The sequence below is a fragment of the Morchella importuna genome (genome assembly GCF_003444635.1).
Source record: "Morchella importuna strain M04M26 chromosome Unknown Morimp01GS032, whole genome shotgun sequence".
NCBI classification, from domain to species: Eukaryota; Fungi; Ascomycota; class Pezizomycetes; order Pezizales; family Morchellaceae; genus Morchella; species Morchella importuna.
In genome coordinates, this window is record NW_025763429.1 from 590,671 (window position 1) to 610,199 (window position 19,529).

General features: G+C 44.5%; 5 protein-coding genes across 5 annotated transcripts; 2 read left to right on the plus strand and 3 right to left on the minus strand.

Moving 5' to 3' along the window:
• Nucleotides 1–2,395: 2,395 nt before the first annotated feature.
• On the plus strand, nt 2,396–3,711 carry LAJ45_08946 (uncharacterized protein; the record flags this gene model as incomplete). The annotated part of the gene is made up of 4 exons (XM_046118494.1): nt 2,396–2,696; nt 2,763–2,834; nt 2,981–3,393; nt 3,448–3,711. 4 exons carry the CDS (start codon nt 2,396–2,398, stop codon nt 3,709–3,711), a joined length of 1,050 nt encoding a protein of 349 aa, XP_045968450.1.
• Nucleotides 3,712–3,992: 281 nt separating this feature from the next.
• On the minus strand, nt 3,993–4,529 carry LAJ45_08947 (uncharacterized protein; the record flags this gene model as incomplete). The annotated part of the gene is made up of 1 exon (XM_046118495.1): nt 3,993–4,529. The coding sequence occupies one exon, from the start codon at nt 4,527–4,529 to the stop codon at nt 3,993–3,995; it is 537 nt and encodes a 178-aa protein (XP_045968451.1).
• Nucleotides 4,530–5,402: 873 nt separating this feature from the next.
• Nucleotides 5,403–6,275, minus strand: LAJ45_08948 (uncharacterized protein; the record flags this gene model as incomplete). The annotated part of the gene is made up of 3 exons (XM_046118496.1): nt 5,403–5,833; nt 5,885–5,978; nt 6,222–6,275. 3 exons carry the CDS (start codon nt 6,273–6,275, stop codon nt 5,403–5,405), a joined length of 579 nt encoding a protein of 192 aa, XP_045968452.1.
• A 2,059-nt stretch (nt 6,276–8,334) lies between these two features.
• On the plus strand, nt 8,335–9,254 carry LAJ45_08949 (uncharacterized protein; the record flags this gene model as incomplete). Its single annotated transcript, XM_046118497.1, has 2 exons — nt 8,335–8,377; nt 8,434–9,254. The coding sequence occupies 2 exons, from the start codon at nt 8,335–8,337 to the stop codon at nt 9,252–9,254; spliced, it is 864 nt and encodes a 287-aa protein (XP_045968453.1).
• A 1,584-nt stretch (nt 9,255–10,838) lies between these two features.
• On the minus strand, nt 10,839–13,755 carry LAJ45_08950 (uncharacterized protein; the record flags this gene model as incomplete). The annotated part of the gene is made up of 3 exons (XM_046118498.1): nt 10,839–12,671; nt 12,758–12,982; nt 13,045–13,755. The coding sequence occupies 3 exons, from the start codon at nt 13,753–13,755 to the stop codon at nt 10,839–10,841; spliced, it is 2,769 nt and encodes a 922-aa protein (XP_045968454.1).
• Between the last annotated feature and the right edge of the window lie 5,774 nt (nt 13,756–19,529).

Sequence of the window (19,529 nt, forward strand, 5' to 3'; positions counted from 1 at the left end):
TATACATATAGTATCGGCCGAAGGCCGGAAACTACTTGTATATATATATATCTAATCTACATAAGTATACGATCAAGTGACAACAACACATAAGAAGAGAAGGCATCTACGGCGGCTCGTAACTACCAAAGTGCAATTAAGGATTTCGGTTGCAACGAGACAACGAAAACCTAACAACCCGCCCACACAAAAAAAAAAAAAAACTCTGCTGGTGATTTAGTTGTGGACATATTAAATAACTTTAGTTAAATACAAATAAATAAATTACTACTCCCAATCTGAATCTTCCTCTTGACTTAGTTCATTATCGGTTATGTCAGGTAAATTTTCATCATGGAATTCTGCAAACAAGTGTGCTACACCCCGTCCCCTAATAGAAGACACCTCCCGGGGCTTTAACAATAATGAGAGCACAGGATTTTGATTTCCCTTCTGAATGTGTCTTCCTAGATATGCATTAAGTAAGGTATAAATAACAAAATGAGTCTTTTTACCATCAGGCATGATGTCCTCATACTGTACCCCATTGGCAGGCAGTCCTCCTTTTGAAAGCATATGGGCGCAGTAGTCCATTGTTGAATTGGGGAGATAGGAATCATGATCTTATGTGTTTCCGTCAGTAAAAGTTAGGCAAACAAAAAATTTTAAGTATCAGGAAACATATATACCGTAGTACTCATTTGTGTAGCTATTTTTCAATTTCTTATCTCTAATACTTTCAATCGTATTTAGAAAAGGTATTTGCTCATAATTGTTGACACCGTCAGGTGGAAAATAGTAGTTGTAGTAGGGTTCCCCGGTGGGAAGATTGGGTCTGTTACTTTGTTTCCGTATCTTATGATTATTCCAGTTCTCAACAAACTGATGTAGCTTGGCCCGTATAATAGGCATATAGGTGTAAAGAATAGCTATCATGTCCTCCAATTTGTCTTCTTGAAATAGGTTTCCCTGTTGAAGTGTACGGAAATATTTCTTTTTAATACTGTTTAGTGATATTTCTATATGTAATAGAATTGATTCACTTTACCTTCCAATCGGCTGTAGCCCCCTTTGTAAACTGTCCCTACCAACTTTCTATACGGACATTCCTTGTTGATTTTCCATACCAAAATACCTCCGGGAATGTAATATCTGGGTTATGATCTTTGTGTAACTCCCAAAAAGATTCCGCCAGTAACATTGTTTCCGTCCCTCTGTCTGCCCTGATATGCAACGGCAAACAATTCTGTGTCTCCATAACCTCCAAGAATTGATTTAATACACTGACCCCCGTCTTGCCAGAAACTCCACAGTAGAACCACGTTACATAACGCGAATATGCATCTATAGCAGCATAAATTTCAATGCCAAACATTTGCAGTTTGAGATGCCCATCAATAGACCAACACCAATTAGGTCCGGGGCATATGAAATTCGCATGGTGTCTATTGACACCCTTCAGTCTGTTTTCCACCCCGATTGGATCAACAATCTTCAAAGCTTGTCCTATCCGATGACTTTCAAAATTAGTTTAGTTTAGTTTGATAAAGGAATATTACAAAGTCTTACTGTGAGGCCAAAACACCCATATTCCGTAAGGGCATCCAGACTGATCTCTGGCCGGCTAAAGTAATATTCCCCCTCTCCAATTCTTGCTCAATTATTTCTTGCAATTTTTGATCGGCGTTATCATTTATCTCAACTTGCGTTAACCTTCTATACATCCCCATAGATTTCCGTATGATACATAATCTCTTGAATTCTATTTGATAACCATGAATTTTTAAAATCTGGTTTTAAATCGGTATCTAAACGATATTATTTTAAACCGTTGAGATTGCAATACATACACTTAGGATTTTTTTATCACTCAGACACTTAATCCAAAATAGGTAGGCAATCTCAACTCGCATAGAAGGTGTGTCCTGGCTACGGGTGTATTTTCTAAAATTCCATTCTCCCAGCTTAGTCATAAGAGACATGCGGGAGCATTTAATGACCGTTTCAGCCAAGAATGATAATACTTGATCAATTGTCTGATCTTGTTCAACATAAAGCCGTTGGATTAAATCTTGGTTTGCTGATAGTGCAGCCGCAGCCGGTGATTGGCGAAAAGTTGACATTTCGAGTGATAGATGATGACGTTGTGTGTTTTAATAAAAAATATATGAAATTGATGGTAGTCACAATTGACAGTTTCGGAATAATCAAATACATTGGAAATGGTTAAAATACATTTTATATATACATAAATATGAAATTCTTTGAAATTCTATTATGTTCTATACTCACAGAGATATATTTTAGAAGCCGAACATAACCGACAAACCCCACCTTGTATCCCGTATTTATTTTCAATATCAAATAAAATATATTTTGATTTTATATCAATTTTAATATCATCAATCATTCAACAATGTCGCCAGTTGAATATTGCGCAGAAAGGGAAAAAACTATCCAATCGCATACTACCGACAAAGTTTTCCGTTGTTGTGGAGAACGTGTACCACCATATTTACTCCTACCAGGCTCCCGTAACTCAACAAAGGTAAAAAGGGAACCAATAAAAACCATAGCCGGTGGTTCAGCATCTGCACCACCAACAGAACCCAGGCCAAATAGAAGAGATAAAGGGAAGGGTAAAGCCTCACAAAATATTGAAACAATCCTTCTTCTTTCCAGCCCGACAAACTCACCAGAGACAGTTGTAAAAACAGGTCAGTTAACAGCCCGTCAGATTGTGGAACTTTACCGTCAAGGCTCAATTAGTAAAACTTCTACAGAATCTAAAAAACAGAACTCAACATTTGGTTTAGTGCATGCCCTCACATCACCAGCCCCCGCCAGCAAACAAAGTACTCTCAAAATAACAGCTAGAGATTCCCGCAAGTTAGTGATATAAGTTGGCACTTTAGATGATAAATGAAGTTCATATAAGAACATAGGTAAAACAATCAAGTGTCGGGATATCTTATTTAATTTATTTTAACCAATTATATAGGTGTATCATCAAAGGTATTTGAGGACTTAGATGAGCTCATAACCGACCACTCTGACTTTGCTTTCGGTCTCTTGAGCTCCTCTCCTAATTGGCAGGATGCTATCACCGCAGAGTCATTAGATATACATCAAGTCCTTGTGGCAACACATTTCCACCCCAAAGACGGACCCCATAGGTTGGAGGTCAGGAGCAAGCCAATAACTGTTAGAGATTTTCTGATGGATTTCCCTGTAGGGCCGTCTACAAAAATTGTTTTGGTAGTCAAATACCAAACAGATGAACAACGGGCAATCAGGATCAAAAAAGAGAAGGAGGAAACAAATGAGTTTCTCACTGCTGTTCGGGCAAGAAGAGACAGATTTGATTCACCGGCGGTTGTCAAAAAGGAGCTTTATATGAGAGTAGGAGAACCGGTATGTTATTTAATTCTATAGAATTGTAGCCGATTCATATTAATTATCCTATAGGCACCTTCCCCAGAAGAGGAACATTTTACCAGTGATCCCCCATTGCCCTCTACGCCTACATTAAAAAGAGATTCAACGGCTTTGACTCCTGATCTACCTGAGAAATCAAATTCTGTACTTAGCTCTCCCGATTTACAATCCTCTCCATCACCAATTGGTAAAGATATCCCTTCAATATTACCTGACGGGAATGCTCTACAAGAGACCAGAAAATCTAATCGGCCACCAAAGAAGAGGAGGAGATTATATGAGGATAGTGATTAAACATTTTTGTAAATAGTTAAAAGAATCATTTTATTTCTCTAACTACTAATTATCATTCTAATCTAAACAATTTCGGGAAATCTTTTAAAAAATTCCTTCTTGACGGCTTCATGCATTGTTGAGACCAAACAATGTCTAAAACCGTACCAGTTAGTAGTAAAGTGTTCCAACTTTGTTCCCCTAATAAAACCAATTCCACCAGGCCTACAAACAAACCTCCTATTCATTTCCCTGATACAGAAATCAGCCCCCGTGAACTCACCCATTGGTGCCATCACAGCTCATCCATCTTTTAAATCACCAATATCACAATGAGGTTCAGTAAACAGATTAATCAAACATGCTCTCAAAGAGAAACATTCCTGATCATCAGTTGCCCACTGTTGTTTCTCCCCCTTGGGCAAAGCCGTAATCATTTTAATACAAAGATCTCTGTTATCTTTGTCAACGGTACCAAGCAAAATTCTTTTGGCTCTGGTAAGATTGCCTAGTGAGGTAAAGAGGCGGAGGAGAACAGGATTCATATGTTGAGATGTTTTGAGAGTATCCTTGGTGATGACAGCATCATCATTATGACCTCTTTCCATCCACATACCCCAATGGTAAATACCAGCCCGTGACCAATCAGCCCAATAAAGATGAGGATTGGCAAGAAGCCAATTCTTGTAATCAGCATGCCTAATATCTTTGGCACCGGGAATATCAGGTGGTTGGAGTTCAGAATATTCCTCAATGTTGTAAGTTTTAGACTCCAGAACCCAGTTCCCAATTTCAACTCCGTAGACCATCTCAAAACCCTTGCTGAAGTAGACAAACATGCGGGTGTAATTTTTATCAAGGGCAAGATAAAAGGCACTGGGAACTGCAGGAACTTCAACTTGCTCATAAGTAAAAGCAGTCTTATTGATCTCCTCCAAACTCTTGTTAACAAGAGTGCCAACTTTATTCAAAGGTTGTGTAACGGGGACAGTCTTTCCACGTATCGCTAGAATCCGATAGAAAGATGTGGCCGTGCAAGATAGAAATCAGGTGCAGATTTATTCAAAGATACTATCGCTTAGAACTCAATAATCTTTAAGGGCTCTGCTACCGATAATGGTCTACTCGAAGATGAGGATCAGGTCAGTTGGGCGGGAATGATCCTGAGTACTTATACTCCAAAGGATTCTATTCTCTGCTCCTACTTCCTTACTAAGTTCCGGTGCTGCCTCCTAGTGGAAGGGAAGCAATACCATCGCTACCCCGCTTCTCTCTAAGCGTCAGCGAGTGCTTCCGATTCCGAAGGCAATCACCCTTAGTCAAAGCCTTTGTAACACCTGCAGCCTTTGTTGCCACACAACTAGGGGCCTGCATGAATGAGCTGCCGCTCAGGTGTAAGCTTACTCATTGCTGTAGAGCTTCCGCTTATTGTAGACTTCCCAGGCATAGTCTCTTCCACTGCTGGCGGACTTTCAATGCTCAGAGGATGTGGAGGATCGCTGAGCACTCAGAGCTTCACTCTGGCTAGCCTTCTAATCATTGGCGAGGCACAGACTCGTCAGTCATTGCTCCCATGAGTAGATCCTCTTCCTAGCGCTCAGAATGTAGTTACTCTGACAGTTGGTAGCTAACCACACTGCCGGTACTTGCATGTCACTGTGCAACTGGCTTCTAACAATAACTCTCAGCATGTAACCGGGCCCGGTGTGTACTCATACACCAGACAGTTGAAATGGCTCCGTTACAGGTTGAGAGATCTCAACGTCAAAGAACACCTCAATGATACTCCCAATCTTGCCCTTGAAAATCTTAAATGACTTGGCCCCGTTGGCTTTGGCCTCCTCACAAGTAGACTTCATACCCTCAGAGAGACATATCCACTTGTTGATATCCCTTTCCAACTCCCGATCACTCTGTGCTTTTTTGGGTTCAGCAGATTGACCGGCAGCTTGATCACCAGATTGACCACCAGATTGAGTGGCAGCTTGCCTGGCAAGGAATGGTGTGAACTGTTTGGTGATGATATCAGCCAGGCGGTGGCTTTTGACACAGTCGGCCTTCTTTTGCCCTTGAAGATAGGGAGGAGACTTGAGGGTGCCGGCTTTGGTGTGCATCAGGGTGGGATTGGTGAACTTAGGCATTGCTGTAGTCAAATTAGCACCGGCAGCAGTCTTGCAATGCAATAAAAACTCACCTACTAGAGGTAAAGCTAAGTGGTCGGGAACAGGTGCTGGCTGGGACAGGTACTGGAGTTGGCGGGGACAGGTACTGGAGTTGGCGGCAACGGACTTCCTTACCAGAGGTTAAGTGAAGGCGTGCAATAAACTTCCCTACCAGAGGTTAGGTGAAGTGACCGATGGTGTTCGTGGTGTTCGTGGTGTTCGTGGTGGTGTTCGTGGTTGGTTGGTGGTTGGTGGTCGTGTTCGTGGGGTGTCGCGCTGGTTGCCAAAACCCCGAATTCGCTAATTGCACTTTGGTAGTTACGAGCCGCCGTAGGCATCTAACAGTCGAGGGCATGGACGTGAGAGTACCTGTGGATTCGAAGGCGGCAGTGGAGTTTCTGGGGGAGGGTGTGGAGCATTCATCTCGGTGGGTAGCGAATACGGGGTATGGAAGCGTCAGGTGAGGACGAGGATGTTGTGAAGAACTACATATATGTTCTTTGACACAAACTCCTCAGGTTATAGCCAACGCGGGCAACCGCCTTGTCGCCTGTTGAATACGGCGAGTGATGGCTCATGACGACAATGAACTACGGCTGTCGAGCGTGGGGCCATAAACCCTGTGATAGATATTAGAGTCTTGGGTAGAGAAAGGAAGATTTTGCTAATCGGGAATGATCTCCATTGATAGAGACTCAGCAGTGATACATGGTCTAGAAACTGTTCAACCCGCTATGGTTTGTAGTACCGTACCGTACCTTTTTTCTTTTTTTCTTTTTTTGTTTAATTCATTAATTTTATGGGTTTGTACTGTACCTGAAAACAAGGCCTTGGGGCATGTATTCTGATAAGTGCGCATTGTGCGTAAATCAACAACTCCAGAGTGTGCAGTAATCAATTTAGATAACCCCATCTCTGTACTGCATACCCAAAACTCACGACAGAGCGAGGCCAGAAAACGACCAACTTCGGGAGGACAAAGCATTCCAAATGTAGCTGCTGAGATTTTTTTGAATGCAACCCTGGTGGTAGTGCCTTGTCATTTTAAATTTGCGTACCAACTCCAGCCGGAGACGGATCAATTGATCCATTACCTGGGGACGTTAACTGGGGCCGAGTTTAAGGTTCATTTGCTTGGAGAAAAGGCGTCGTTTTGATTCATTTCCAGCGTTCGAGAAATACATTTCCAGACTCCTTTCCCGACGCCTTTCTCGAGACCTTTGCAACCAATGGATGCTTTTTCCCCCACGGTCTTTTCTGCTTGCTGTTTTGAAGCGTTTCCTCATGTTTTTTCCCCACGGAAAAGGGTGATGTATCCAAGTACTGATCAAAACTCGGGAGAGACACAGAGAAAAGGCCTTAGGGAATGCGTCATGGGAGAATATTGGAAAATGAATTAAATATAGTGTGGTAGAAAAGATTTTGAGGAAAGGCATTCATTGAGTACCTTTTACCACCCCTCGGGAAACCAGTAGTCTCTCAACTGATTTTGCGTAAGTGATCCGATCTCTACTACAGAGTCATTTAAACTACTGGCAGGAGCTTAACTCTCATCAAGATCACATGTTGGGGGGTAAAAAAAGGTAAGAAATATGTAGACTTAAGCGACGAAGTGAACTTGAGGATCCGTTTACCGATTCATTTCGTCATACTAGGTTGATTAATTTAAAGGCTGAAGAGTGTTACTTTAATACAGACATTAACACTGATTCCCTTCCCCGGATATATTGACTGGCCGGCATTTATAGAATTGATAAAGAGCTAGCAAACAGACCATTGTTGAGAGACACGAGTGTAGGCATAAGATCCGAGTTTTTAAACCACCACCCGCCAAAGCGCAGAATCTCGAATACAATCAGTCCAGTATAGGTCTCCGGGCAACCCAAAGTTTGGCCTTGATTACCTCCGCTCCAATATAAGGGAACAAATGAAGCGGCCAGGAAAGAGTTTCGAAAGTGTAAAGGAAAGCTACTAGTGAAATTTTGTGTTGGGCGTATGACTATAACTTTGTGTTGGGTACAAATGAAATCCATAATTGTAACCTTAGGACTTTGGCTACACTTGATGCCTCCTCATATATTGCTTCTACCTTTACATTACTGAATTGTTGCGCAATTATACGATGTACATATGCAGCTTGCTGTGGTAGTTTGTGTAGGTGGTTATAATAGACTATATACGGCAGGTACAGAATCATGTATAGTGGAGACAGGTGTTTTTTTTTTTTTTTTTTTTTCTTTCCCTGAGGGTCGGGTGGAGTTATTTGTCATAGCCTTAAGGCTGCACATAAATGGGTTCAAAGGAGGGTACGTGAAATCACAGGGTATCACTCGCAATATTATACAACTCGAGTGGTAATCTGTGTTGCAACCTTGTGCTACCATGAATCAGGCCTCCACTGAACGTGTCTTTGGCTCCAAGCCTCAACCACAGCGACACAACACAACTACACAAACTCTCGCAGACTATCAAGCATCACATCATGGCTTTCCTGGAAAGTGCTAAAGAATATTCTTCCCTCCCATGTAAGTCCGCTCACCAGCTTCCCCGCCCCATATAACCCATTCTAACGTTCCTTCAGTAGCAGCTACCGAGCACGCACCTTCCCCAAAATTCAATTTCGGCCAAACCCCTGTCTTTGGCGCCTCTGCCACGGGTTCCGCGTTCGGTCAACCCTCCGTGTTTGCCGCACGCCCATCCTCTCCAACCGAATCGTCGGCTGACAAACCACTCCCCACCGACGTCGCCGCCCTCCAGTCCATCGTCCGTACCCTCCTCGCCGAGGTCAAGGCCACCACAAGCGTCAACGCACACCTCGCCGCCACTGTCGCCCGCCTCCAAGAGTCACAATCAGCACTGTCCACCACCCCCACTCCCGCTACCACAGCCAACTCCACTCCCGCTCCTACCACCCTCCCACACCCTCCAATTGACAACCCCCGCACCATCGCTAGCGGCCGAGGTTGCGCCTCCCCTGAACTCTTCCAGGAGCTCATCAAAAAAAACTGGCATGGCCGTCTCGGCCGCACACATATGGTTGATGTTGACGCCCTCCCAGCTACGGCGCTCTCCGAGCTCGACTGCCTTCTACGGCGAAAGCTGCATGCCATCTTCCCTCGCGGGGGTGCCTATATCGAAGCCGATGCAGACACGATTTTTGCAAGTCTTGCGGCGCTAGGACTGCGACTGGAGGACCGGGGGGCGTATGCAGATTTGCCCATTGTAAACAGTGATACGCTGAAAGATCATCCGACGATTAGAAGGGGGTTGAACAAATTCTCGTGGTATATAAGTAAGGGCAAGTGGGGTGAGTATTGGAAGGCGGTGGTTCTGGAAACGTTGGTGGAGTTGGCGAGGTATAGGGGGTTGATTGATGACGAGGGGTTTGTGAAGACAGAGTAGTGGGGAGTATTGGACTTATGGCATATATATATATATCCTTTTGTTCGTGGGGTGATGTTACAAAACGCTATTCGTGTAGATAGGAGAAACTGAACTGTGCATTGTGTAAAAAAATCAAGGGCTGAGCCTGCTATCGCTTACAGAATATCGGGGCTATTAATTTTCGGTATCCTACCTACCCGGGTTTCATCCGGATAGTTTGAGTCATCCGAATACTGAACATAGGATGCCTCTATCGACAGATACCAATAGATACACAAAGTAGGCACAGTAGCCGGAAACAAGCTTTAGAGTGCGTTTGGAAATGGCCTGATGTAAGCAGGGGCAAAACCCCGTTCAAATTGAAACACCGTTATGGGGAGTATTGAAGAACTACATAACTCTTTGCTACTTTATTATTTCGCAGTCCAACGCTCGAATTTCAAAGAATTTCACTTTGCAGGATGCTAGCGGGATCGTTTTACCGAACGGCCTCTTAGATCTCTGGTTGACAGTAGGCCTAGCTAGGTACTTAATCATATGGTAGAGCCTTCGTATCAATAATACGGTGCAATGCAAAGACTCGAGAATCTTTATGTATGTATCTCAAAGACCACTACATCAAATCCTTCACCCCCCTTCTAAAAACCCTCTCATTCTGGTGCAAGGCTAGGGGCTCTTCACTGAAGTTATTTGGTTAGGGGTCCGGAACGGAGGGCTTAGATTCAGGGAGAGAGTCTGAATACTCTGTTATCTACCTGTATATACGTAACCCGGTCGCCGCTTTATGATTACTTGTAATTCACTCGGCAAGATCAACCAACAGCTGGAGTACTGAAAACTATGCCAAGACAGAAACCCTAACCCATGATGCGACCTTTATGCATGGCCTCTGATCTGGTGGAGGATGTGGTTAATTATGAAACCAGGGTGCAGCGGAGCAATGCTTTCAGGTTTTAATTGGTGCTGTTTCCGCAGTAGTCATAAGTGAATTTTTCAATGAGTACGAGAACGAACCCGGATACGTGTACTGCATGTATGGACCATCGTTATAATATACTCTGCTCTATTACATCATGTTATCATTTCCCCGCACAGGCTTGTAGAGCATCATGCGCAACTTGGGGTGGACGAGACCTGGGGTTGGGAAGGCACCCTTTTTCGCCGATATTAGACCCGTACTTCAGCGGACAAAGAAAGAGCGTAGAGCCTTCATTTAGTATAGATTATATACATCCAATCAAAAACCATAATAACATTCCAGAACAAAAAAGAAAAACAACATGACACCAGTAGTATATCGAGGAGAAGGAAAATAGGTCGTGAGAAAATTAGGAGAGTAGAGGCGTAAATGCTGTGAGTCTCCAGGCAAGGTGTGAAGTAATTGGTTGTTTTTTCAACCAGAGGTAAAATAGATGAAAATAATCTCCAAAAATTAAAAAAAAATAGATAATGGGCTGATGGGATCCTGTTATCCTGATAGACGTTTCCCCCCCCCCGCGTCCTTTTGTCTGGCCGAAAAGACAAGCACACAAATGTTCTACATCGAGCTCGAGACAAATCTTATACTCTCGAAAGAGCATTGGAAACACAGGAAATATCCGATTAAACATACTGATACTTAGGCTGTGTAAATTGAATGTTACAATTGATATGGAGCGGATCGTGGATCTCCCCCGCATCTTGGATCTCTTCCGCATCTCTACCGATAACTGGTTCTGGTGCCGGGGCTGCTGCTGCCGGTGTGGGAACATTCCGACGAAACTGTTTAATAGCCTTGAACATTCCAGTAATGCCAAGAATATTAGCTTTAGCTTTCGCTTTCGCTTTCTCCTGCCTCACACGTTCAGCTTCAGCTTGACGCTGAGCACGGTCCTCACGCTCCATCCTTGCACGCTGAGATTCCACCGCTGGGTGCTCGGTATCCAAAGGATCGACATCATCATTAAGGTCTTCATTATCCACATACGCGTGATCCGTATATGCGTTACCTCTGTATGTGTCGTCCTTATATGTTGAATGCGAAACTGACAATTGACGGAATTTTCTGGTTGCCTTCAATACCCCCGTGAGACCAAGGAGCCGAGATCTTGCGAGCTTACGTCGCATACGCTCGGATTCAGCTGCAAGGAAAGCACGCTCAGCTTCAGAAATATCCTTGTGTTGAACCCGCCCAGCTTTTGCACGCCGGTCTTGTTGTCGTTGCCTGGCATCCCCGTGGCGATCCTGTGAATGTCTGGCATCCTCACGATCACGCTGATCTAGGGAGTGCCTGGAATCCTCACGCCAATCTTGTGAGTGCCTGACATATACATCCTCATGCCGATGATAACCAGGGTCTTCTGCATCCGTAGCTTCAGGACGTGGAACTGCTTGACGGAACCGTTTAACGGCTTTGAGCATTCCCGTGAGGCCAAGGATACTAGCTTTCGCAGCTTTTGAACGCCGCTCCTGGTCCACACGCTCAGCTTCAGCACGTTCGTCTCTAGCACGTTCGGCAGCACGTTCGACAGCAGCACGCTGGGCTTTCTTAAGCTCGGCTTCGAATTCAGCTTCGTCGTAGTCAAACGCTGAATACTGATCCCCTGAGCGTCTGGTTTCATCACGTTGCCCAGTCCCGCTATAAGAATCATGATTCTGAATGTCTTCTTCCTCGGCTTCAACGGTAACCGTCGGGCGTGGTGGAACCATTCCACGAAACACTGTGGTGGCCCTTATCACGCCTTTGAGACGAGCCCTTGCAAGCTCCCTTCGAGTACGCTCCTCTTCGGCGAGACGTTCGGCTTCAAGGCGCTCAGCCCCAACACGTTCACCTTGAGTAAAACCAGACCATGTGCGGGAAACGGGAGGTTTGATAGCGTGGTGCCAAGGTTCGACTAAGGCGACATTTTCGTTGACCCACGGATGCTCAAGTGCTCTGGCGGCGGTTAAGCGGAGGGATGGTTGAGGGACAAGGACACATAGTATGAAGTCCTTGAATATGGTTGAATATGCTAATTTGCCATTCGCTGAATATGCAAAGGGGAAATCTCTCTTTCCATCGCAATATTCTAGCAACTCTCTTAGGTTTGTACTACTACTACTCTTGGTGCTGCGTCCAGAGTTGCTATAGGTTATCCCGCTGAACATCGCACTGTCCTCGTCACTGCCTGTGTTATCGTTGTCATTCGGGTCACGGTTGATCTTCGTGGGCGCAGGGGAGCAAAATGGTATCGATCCTGTCATGATCTCATGGGCGATGGTCCCCAAAGCCCACATATCCACAGCTTGACTGTACTCTTCTTCTGGCCCCAATTCAATCAAATTACAGACCTCTGGGGCGATATATTGGCTTGTGCCGATTGCGGTCTTCATCACACTATCCTGGCTCGTTGATTTGGCAATGCCAAAGTCTGCAAGCTTCAGTCTTAGTGGTGATGTCGAAGCCACAAGTACGTTCTAAGAATGAGAAATTACGGTTAGCATTAGCAATTATGTTGCTCCAAACGTGGGAGGGGTGAATAGCAAGATTTGGAAAGACAAACCTGCGGCTTTAGGTCTCGGTGACAGAAATCATGTTGGTGCATTATCACAAGTGCCTCGAGAATTTGCCTAACAATTGTCTTACAGTTCTCCTTTGCCAGGGCTGGGTCATCCTCCATGTATGTCGATAAATCGCCTGCGGAGATATATTCCATAGCGATAAATACTGTACCACTGTTATCCGTGGCCCCGTACCATCCGTAGAAATCGACAAAATGATCTTTATGCTATAGACAACAGGTACCAGTTAGTTAACGGACTCATGGATACCATAACACTGGACTATTACCTTTCGCAGGGTTATCAGCGCATTCAACTCCCTCTTGATGGCCTTTATATCGTTCATGTGAGCGTTCCTGGTGATCGCTTTTACAGCACGAACCGAGTTTATTCCGTTCCTGGCATCTTTCCTTCTTTGGAGACACACCTCTCCGAAGGCCCCGCCTCCAAGCCTTCGTTCCTGAACCCAGACCTCATTGTAACCGTCCACCCTATGTGTGACAGTTGTGCTGCTGAGTGTAGTGTCGTACTTGAAACTTTGTAGTTTGGCGTTTAAGTCGTTGGCAGCTAAGGACGAGGGTTTTTTGGAGAGACCTAGACTTGTCCGCGAGGAAAAATGATCTACCGACGATAGCGCCGGGCTTGACACCGGGGTTGACTGGCGACTAGACGGGCGACTTGCCTGACGGTTTGACGGAGGATCTGATGGACGACTTAACGGGCGATCTAAAGGGTAATCGAACGGACGGTCAAACGAGCGATCTAACGGGCGATTAGATGGGCGGCCTGAGGGCCTATCTGACGGGCGACTTGACGGGCGACCTGACGGACGACTTGGGGTGCGCTCTAACGAGTAATCCCGCCTTGCCCGGTGCGCCTCGACCGCCGAAGGAATTGGCGGTGCAGGTCTATTAGGCATGCTGGTGGCCTTCCGATTTTCAGAGTCGGGATGTGAGCTTCGCTTGAAGAGTAATTGCCACCTGTTGGGGTGTCCGCTCATCTCTGGCCTATTCAGATGAATAAATGAGATGTAGTTATCGAAAGCTTGATGAAGGAGAATCTCCTTTATTTTAGCTGGCGAGTATTCGAGGCGTAGCCGTGGGATAGGTATGTGTATCTATACCTGGTTCTACAGCATATAGGTAAGTATATGTACCTATTTTCGACCAACTCACGCCAGGGAGGTAATATGCGTCTAGGATTTAATTGTGGGAAGGAAGCCGGCACCTACGTCTCTATGCCCTGCTCAATTCTCAGCCCGGATCAAGCCAAACTCACTGAGGTGCCTTTGGGTGTTCGGGAGGGAAAGAAGAGCGATATAAACCGTCTCTATGTGAGGAGGGAGGGGGGGTAATCTGTCACAGTCTAGAAAAATCTATCAAGCCCTCTGTAGTTTAATATTAATGCGATTGACCCCATCTTGAGCTTTCGAGTTAAATTGTTGAGCTATCCACACCAGGAGAATATCGATCGCCAACAGCTCAATGCTTGGGCCAAGAAGGGGTTGCAGATCTGTTCTGCGATTGGCGGGAAAGTAAGTGATCCAGGTGAGACGGAATATTGGTGGAGGGGATGTGGAATAGTGTGGCTGACTGTGGCTGACTGTGGCTTAGTATGTACCTGGTGTCAAAGGGTAGGTAGCACAAGCTGGAAGATATAGGTATTCCGTTGCATCATCGAGCAGTACCTACTCGCTGAAGGAGGGCGCGTAAATTGTTGATTAATTGATCGGACAGCTCGTTAGTGCTGTTTCACTCTAGCCAAGCTTCACTGAATTCTGCAATGCACGCAAATGCAATGTGCTTGACGTGTACAGTGGATAACCAGTCAGCATGGACATTCATTCGAGAACACAATGGGTTCAGCTATCACTGTCAATATCATGAATTGTCAACCGTATAGAAAAATCCCGTAGGTGGGTGTTACGGTACGTTCAATTCCAATAGAGTACAACTAACACCTACCACATGTATGTAAATACCGCTAAATCTCGAGTTATTCGGGTTGCCAAGGCAAAAAGCTGAGGATCTTCGCCTTTAGAGGAAGTGATCTTCAAGAAAACAGCCTCTTCTGCAGGATCTAAACTAAATGTAGTTTAGCAGGTGACCTTGGCAACTCCCCGAATAACTCGATTTTGCGGTACCTAGTACTAAGGTAAGGTATTGGCACGTCAGCCTTGGCATCCAAGTACCTGTCAAATGTGTGCTCATGTGCTCATGCAATAGCTGCCGTATTCGGAAAGCATTATGAGTATTGGTCACAGCTGCATAGAATATCACTCGAAAATGATTGTGATGGGTGCCAAGACCCCCTTGTTCAATCATCTTCAAACATTGTAATCAGAACCATGCATGCAAGTTGTATGTATGTACCTAGAGATCACTCAGTCGCGCTGACTCAGTGTCTCGGTTGAGCTAGAAATGGTGTAAAGATCGAGCGCCGATAAACAGCTTCTTATTCGCAGGAGATGAATAGGCACAAGGCTGAAAACGCACTTTCATCAAAAGAAACTAATCCAGTTCTACCAGAGACTAAATCACCACGTCAGAGATAGTGCCTAGAAAACTTGATCGAAATGGTGGAAAGCATGGATATTCGGCACTCTTCTGGCGTACTTCTAAATCTTCGGTGCAATTTTTCCCGGCTAGTATTCGAAACGGGCCAACGAGTGGTCGCCCCAAGAGTATGTATGTGGTTCAATAGGGTGATCTATCCTTTGGATGATGAAACTCTCAAAGTTGTAGCCTTCTACTCTGAGAACACTAAAGCGCTGTTTAGTGCGCAGCATTGAGTCATGATTAATTGTGAAAAAGCAAAAACGTTACTTGGGTTCCTGGGTGCACGGACCACAGTGCTGGGAGTTTGATAAGTTCGGCTAGGTCCTTTCGCATGCATAAACCAACTGGCCGCTATGAAAATGGGTGTTACGCTCGATAATACACAAGAAATATTGGGTGTAGAATCACACTAAGATAGGAAATCTGAATGTGGCGGATCAGTAAACTTTGAGATAAAATAGAAGCCCGAACAACACCGGTATATAATTGATGCAAGAAGAAAGATAATAAAGAGTACATACATACTAGATTTATCCCTTGGACGGATGAAACTCTCAAATTCGCGACATCCCTCTTTCCGCTATTACTAGCCTTATATGGTAACTGATGCTGATTTTTGATTCGCCGTATTGTTATTGCCACACATAAAAAGAAAAACAGTTACCTTACCAAGTGCGTGCACGGTCCATGTCGCGAATTTGAGAGTTTCATCCGTCCAAGGGATAGTATGAGATTGTCCATTACATGTACATATCGATATCAATATCCGTTTAACCATAGTCTAGTATACTTACACTTAGAAGTCTACCTGAGGAGGTACACTGACTTCAAGTACCTTACTTTTAGTAGAAAGGCGGGCATTCGTTTATGTAATTTGCCCCGGGGGGGGGAGGGGGGGGGGGCATAGGTACCATTATGGGATAGTATTTGGATGTGTAGCGGTTTTTGGCGTGGAAGGGACTCGGAGAATAAAAACCGAAGAGTTGAAAACAAAACAAAACAAAAACAAAAAAGCTCATCTACACTCTCAATGTTTACCCATCCGGATATTCAGATCCAAGACGTTCAAATCTTGCATAGTAACGGCTCGCCGCATCAAACTCTATATAACTAGACTGGAGCAAAGTGAAGAAAAAATAAAGCCTCTAAGCAGGATATCGATATCTGCAAATGGGTAATCGATATTTCTTTTGGCACTTTTACAAGATATTGTGGTTTTGGTTGGTAGTTTGGTCATCCGCAGTGTGTGAGTCGGCATAGACCTCCCAGGGCCCGCGGGCGTGGGGGAATTCCACAGATCGCATTTGAATTCCCACCTGAAACCTCCAGAACCATTGACGGGATCACTTTCCTGGAATGCTATTTACAGTCTGAATTTATAGCCGTTATCGAAGAGTGACTGGGTTGACCCTGAACTCCAGGCACTAACGACCTACCTCAATATATGTTCTCGAAGTTATTCTCGACCATATGTAATTGATCCATACTACGATATGAGGTACTTCGTATTCCTAGCGACTTCGGGGCCTGTTGAGATTCCCGAAACGTTTATTGCTGCGATGCTTTTGTGATGGGGGCATTTGCGCAGCTATATAGTTTTGCATAGAAATACCAAACGATATATAGAGTAAGTGTAAAATCGTGGATGCGTTGTTGGCCGCGTATACATACATATAGAGAGTTCAACCCTCTCCACCTTTACCTTATACCTGAGAGAGATCCTAATTCAGGGGGGTAGTTATCAGGCTACCAAAATGTCTCGGTAGACACTGTAGGTATGCCATATTCTAGGGGTGATATCGATACCAGGGCATATAGAGGAGGTTGTGAAGAACTACGTGGGGCAAAGTGCAATTGCAAGTCTTAAGCAATGTACTCTATTCCTTAAGCCGGATCCAAATCGTGTTACTCAAACCCAATATGGAAGTCGATATACAAAGAACTATGAATAGCTCCTCAATGTTTAATTTACAGTACCGGTTCTCATCCCCAAAACAGCGATGCGGTGTTTATATCACGACTTTCGTATGGGGTTTGAGTAACACGATTGGGATCCCATTTGACGTCGTAGGGGATAGCACTATGAAGAGTCTTTATGAATTGCTTGCATTTCCCTATAGGTGATAGGTTGTCCGTAATCTCGCTCTAACAACATTGATTAATATGGTATCTAGCACGCGTAGCTGGTAAAAAAATCAAAGCAGAATCGACTTTCCAAAGTTTTGGGATATAGGGGAGATTGAACACTATCTCGGGATATCTAGCGTGTGCCTAGTGGTCTAGTATATCGACATGTGCTTCCCGATCAAGCTACGACTCATGGAATATCACTCGCAAACATGTAGGTCTCTCTTTTTTTTTTTTTTTAATTCATTAATTGCATGGAGTAAATCTCTTGTTAGTTATGTATCATCATAGCCACAATGTGTTATAAAGAGAGGTCCTATTATGAAGGGGGTTGTAGAATAATCCCTCTATCGCTCTTCTATTGCTTTGGGCCTTACATGGTTAGGAGTTCATCAGGGTTAGGGTTCGTTGCAACCGATTTCCCCTTAGTACAAGGCTTTGGGATATATAGTATTATACATCTGGACATTCGTATTAAAACTCGTGGTTGTTTGTTGGTCGCTCCCTTATATACGTATACATGATTGATATGTATTTCTCTATAGGCATATTTGAAGCAGAAAGGCAAAAGGGCGCCTCTGATTGCGTTGATAAGACAAAGAATACAGAAGGTATGCGTGCGGACCGTGATTTGAGGTACAGAACGACATCTGGAGTTAGAGGTCTTGGGGGGGGGGGGGGTGCAACCGTTTTAGGTCCATAGGCTAGTAGAAACGGGCAAAAGGAGAAAGGTTGGTGCATGGGTAGATCTCCAGAACTCTTTATAGTAAGCTTTCTTCATGGTGATAATGTTGAGCTGTTGGTTTAAGATATGCTGAATCGAATCCTAGCTGCTGAACCTGTAAGATTCCCTATTAAACTCTACACTAGGGAATGGGGAGGCTACTCACCACTGAAAAGTCCTATCGTTGACTAGATGCCCTTATAAACAGAGGTTTTAATCGGCCTGCTTGGGCTTGAAAACATTTGGACTCGCCCAAGCCCAGCAAACCCAACCGGGGCCTAGCCTGGCCCATATATATTGGCCTAATCCCGGGATTTTTCGATAATTCATATGATGCTAAGAAGGTATATCTGACTGTTTATTGTGATAAAACCCTATATCTATCCGAAGAGCTTCTTTTCATAGAAAGAAAGTGGGGTTGGGGATGGTAGATATTTTGAAAATATGTACTATTTTGGCCTATATGAATGAACCGTAAAGCCCGGGCCTCAATCGCCTTAGAACCCAGCCTGGCCCGGCCTCAAACACCCTGGCCCAAGCCCGGCCTGGAAGGCCAAATCCCGGACCGGCCCGTATAACCTGAGGCCTATCAAAACATCTGCTTATAAATGCTATATATTCTCTTCGCTATTACAAAGGATCCTGGATACCTAGAGGAGACGTCTCCCAACCCTTCGCATCTGGACCTGGTTAGAATTCAAAGACGGGAATAAATATTGTTTCCTTGTGTATTGAGGTTCCTTCTCAATTCTCCGCCAGACTTTCCAAAAGCTTTTAATCTGGTACTTCGTCATACATATATACAGACAAACGCCACATATAGAGGTACCACTAGGCGATGCTGTTTCAGCTAGACCCACCTGTGGGAAGGCATGCAAGGTCAATGCTTAAATATAATATATCCAACAATATAGTAGAAGACCCAGAGTACAGGATCTTTACCTAAAGAATCTGAGTATTAGCCTGTGTGTGCTGAGTGTGTGAAGGACACCTTTTTTTTTTACTCACATTACTCGCGACAGGTAACAAGAACCTGAATATAAAATACACTAGCAGGGGTAAAAGTGGTTGCTAGCAGAAAAACCATGTTTAGGTTCTTCTTGCCTGCCGGGGGGGTATGGAGCTCTGTTGGGGTGTACCGTGGGGTGTAGCATGCAGATTATAACGCGTGTGTAATCCTGGTAACTACATGCATCACTGCCCGGGCCAGGACCAGATTGAGATCACATATTCTCACTCGGTCTCCGAGTGAGCATATGTGAGCCTCATACAGGAAGCCAGCGCAGGTGTCCGGGGAGGCGGAACCTTGAATAAGCGAAACAATAACATGGGGTTACCAAAGAGCGCTAGTTTCTAGTATGTGTG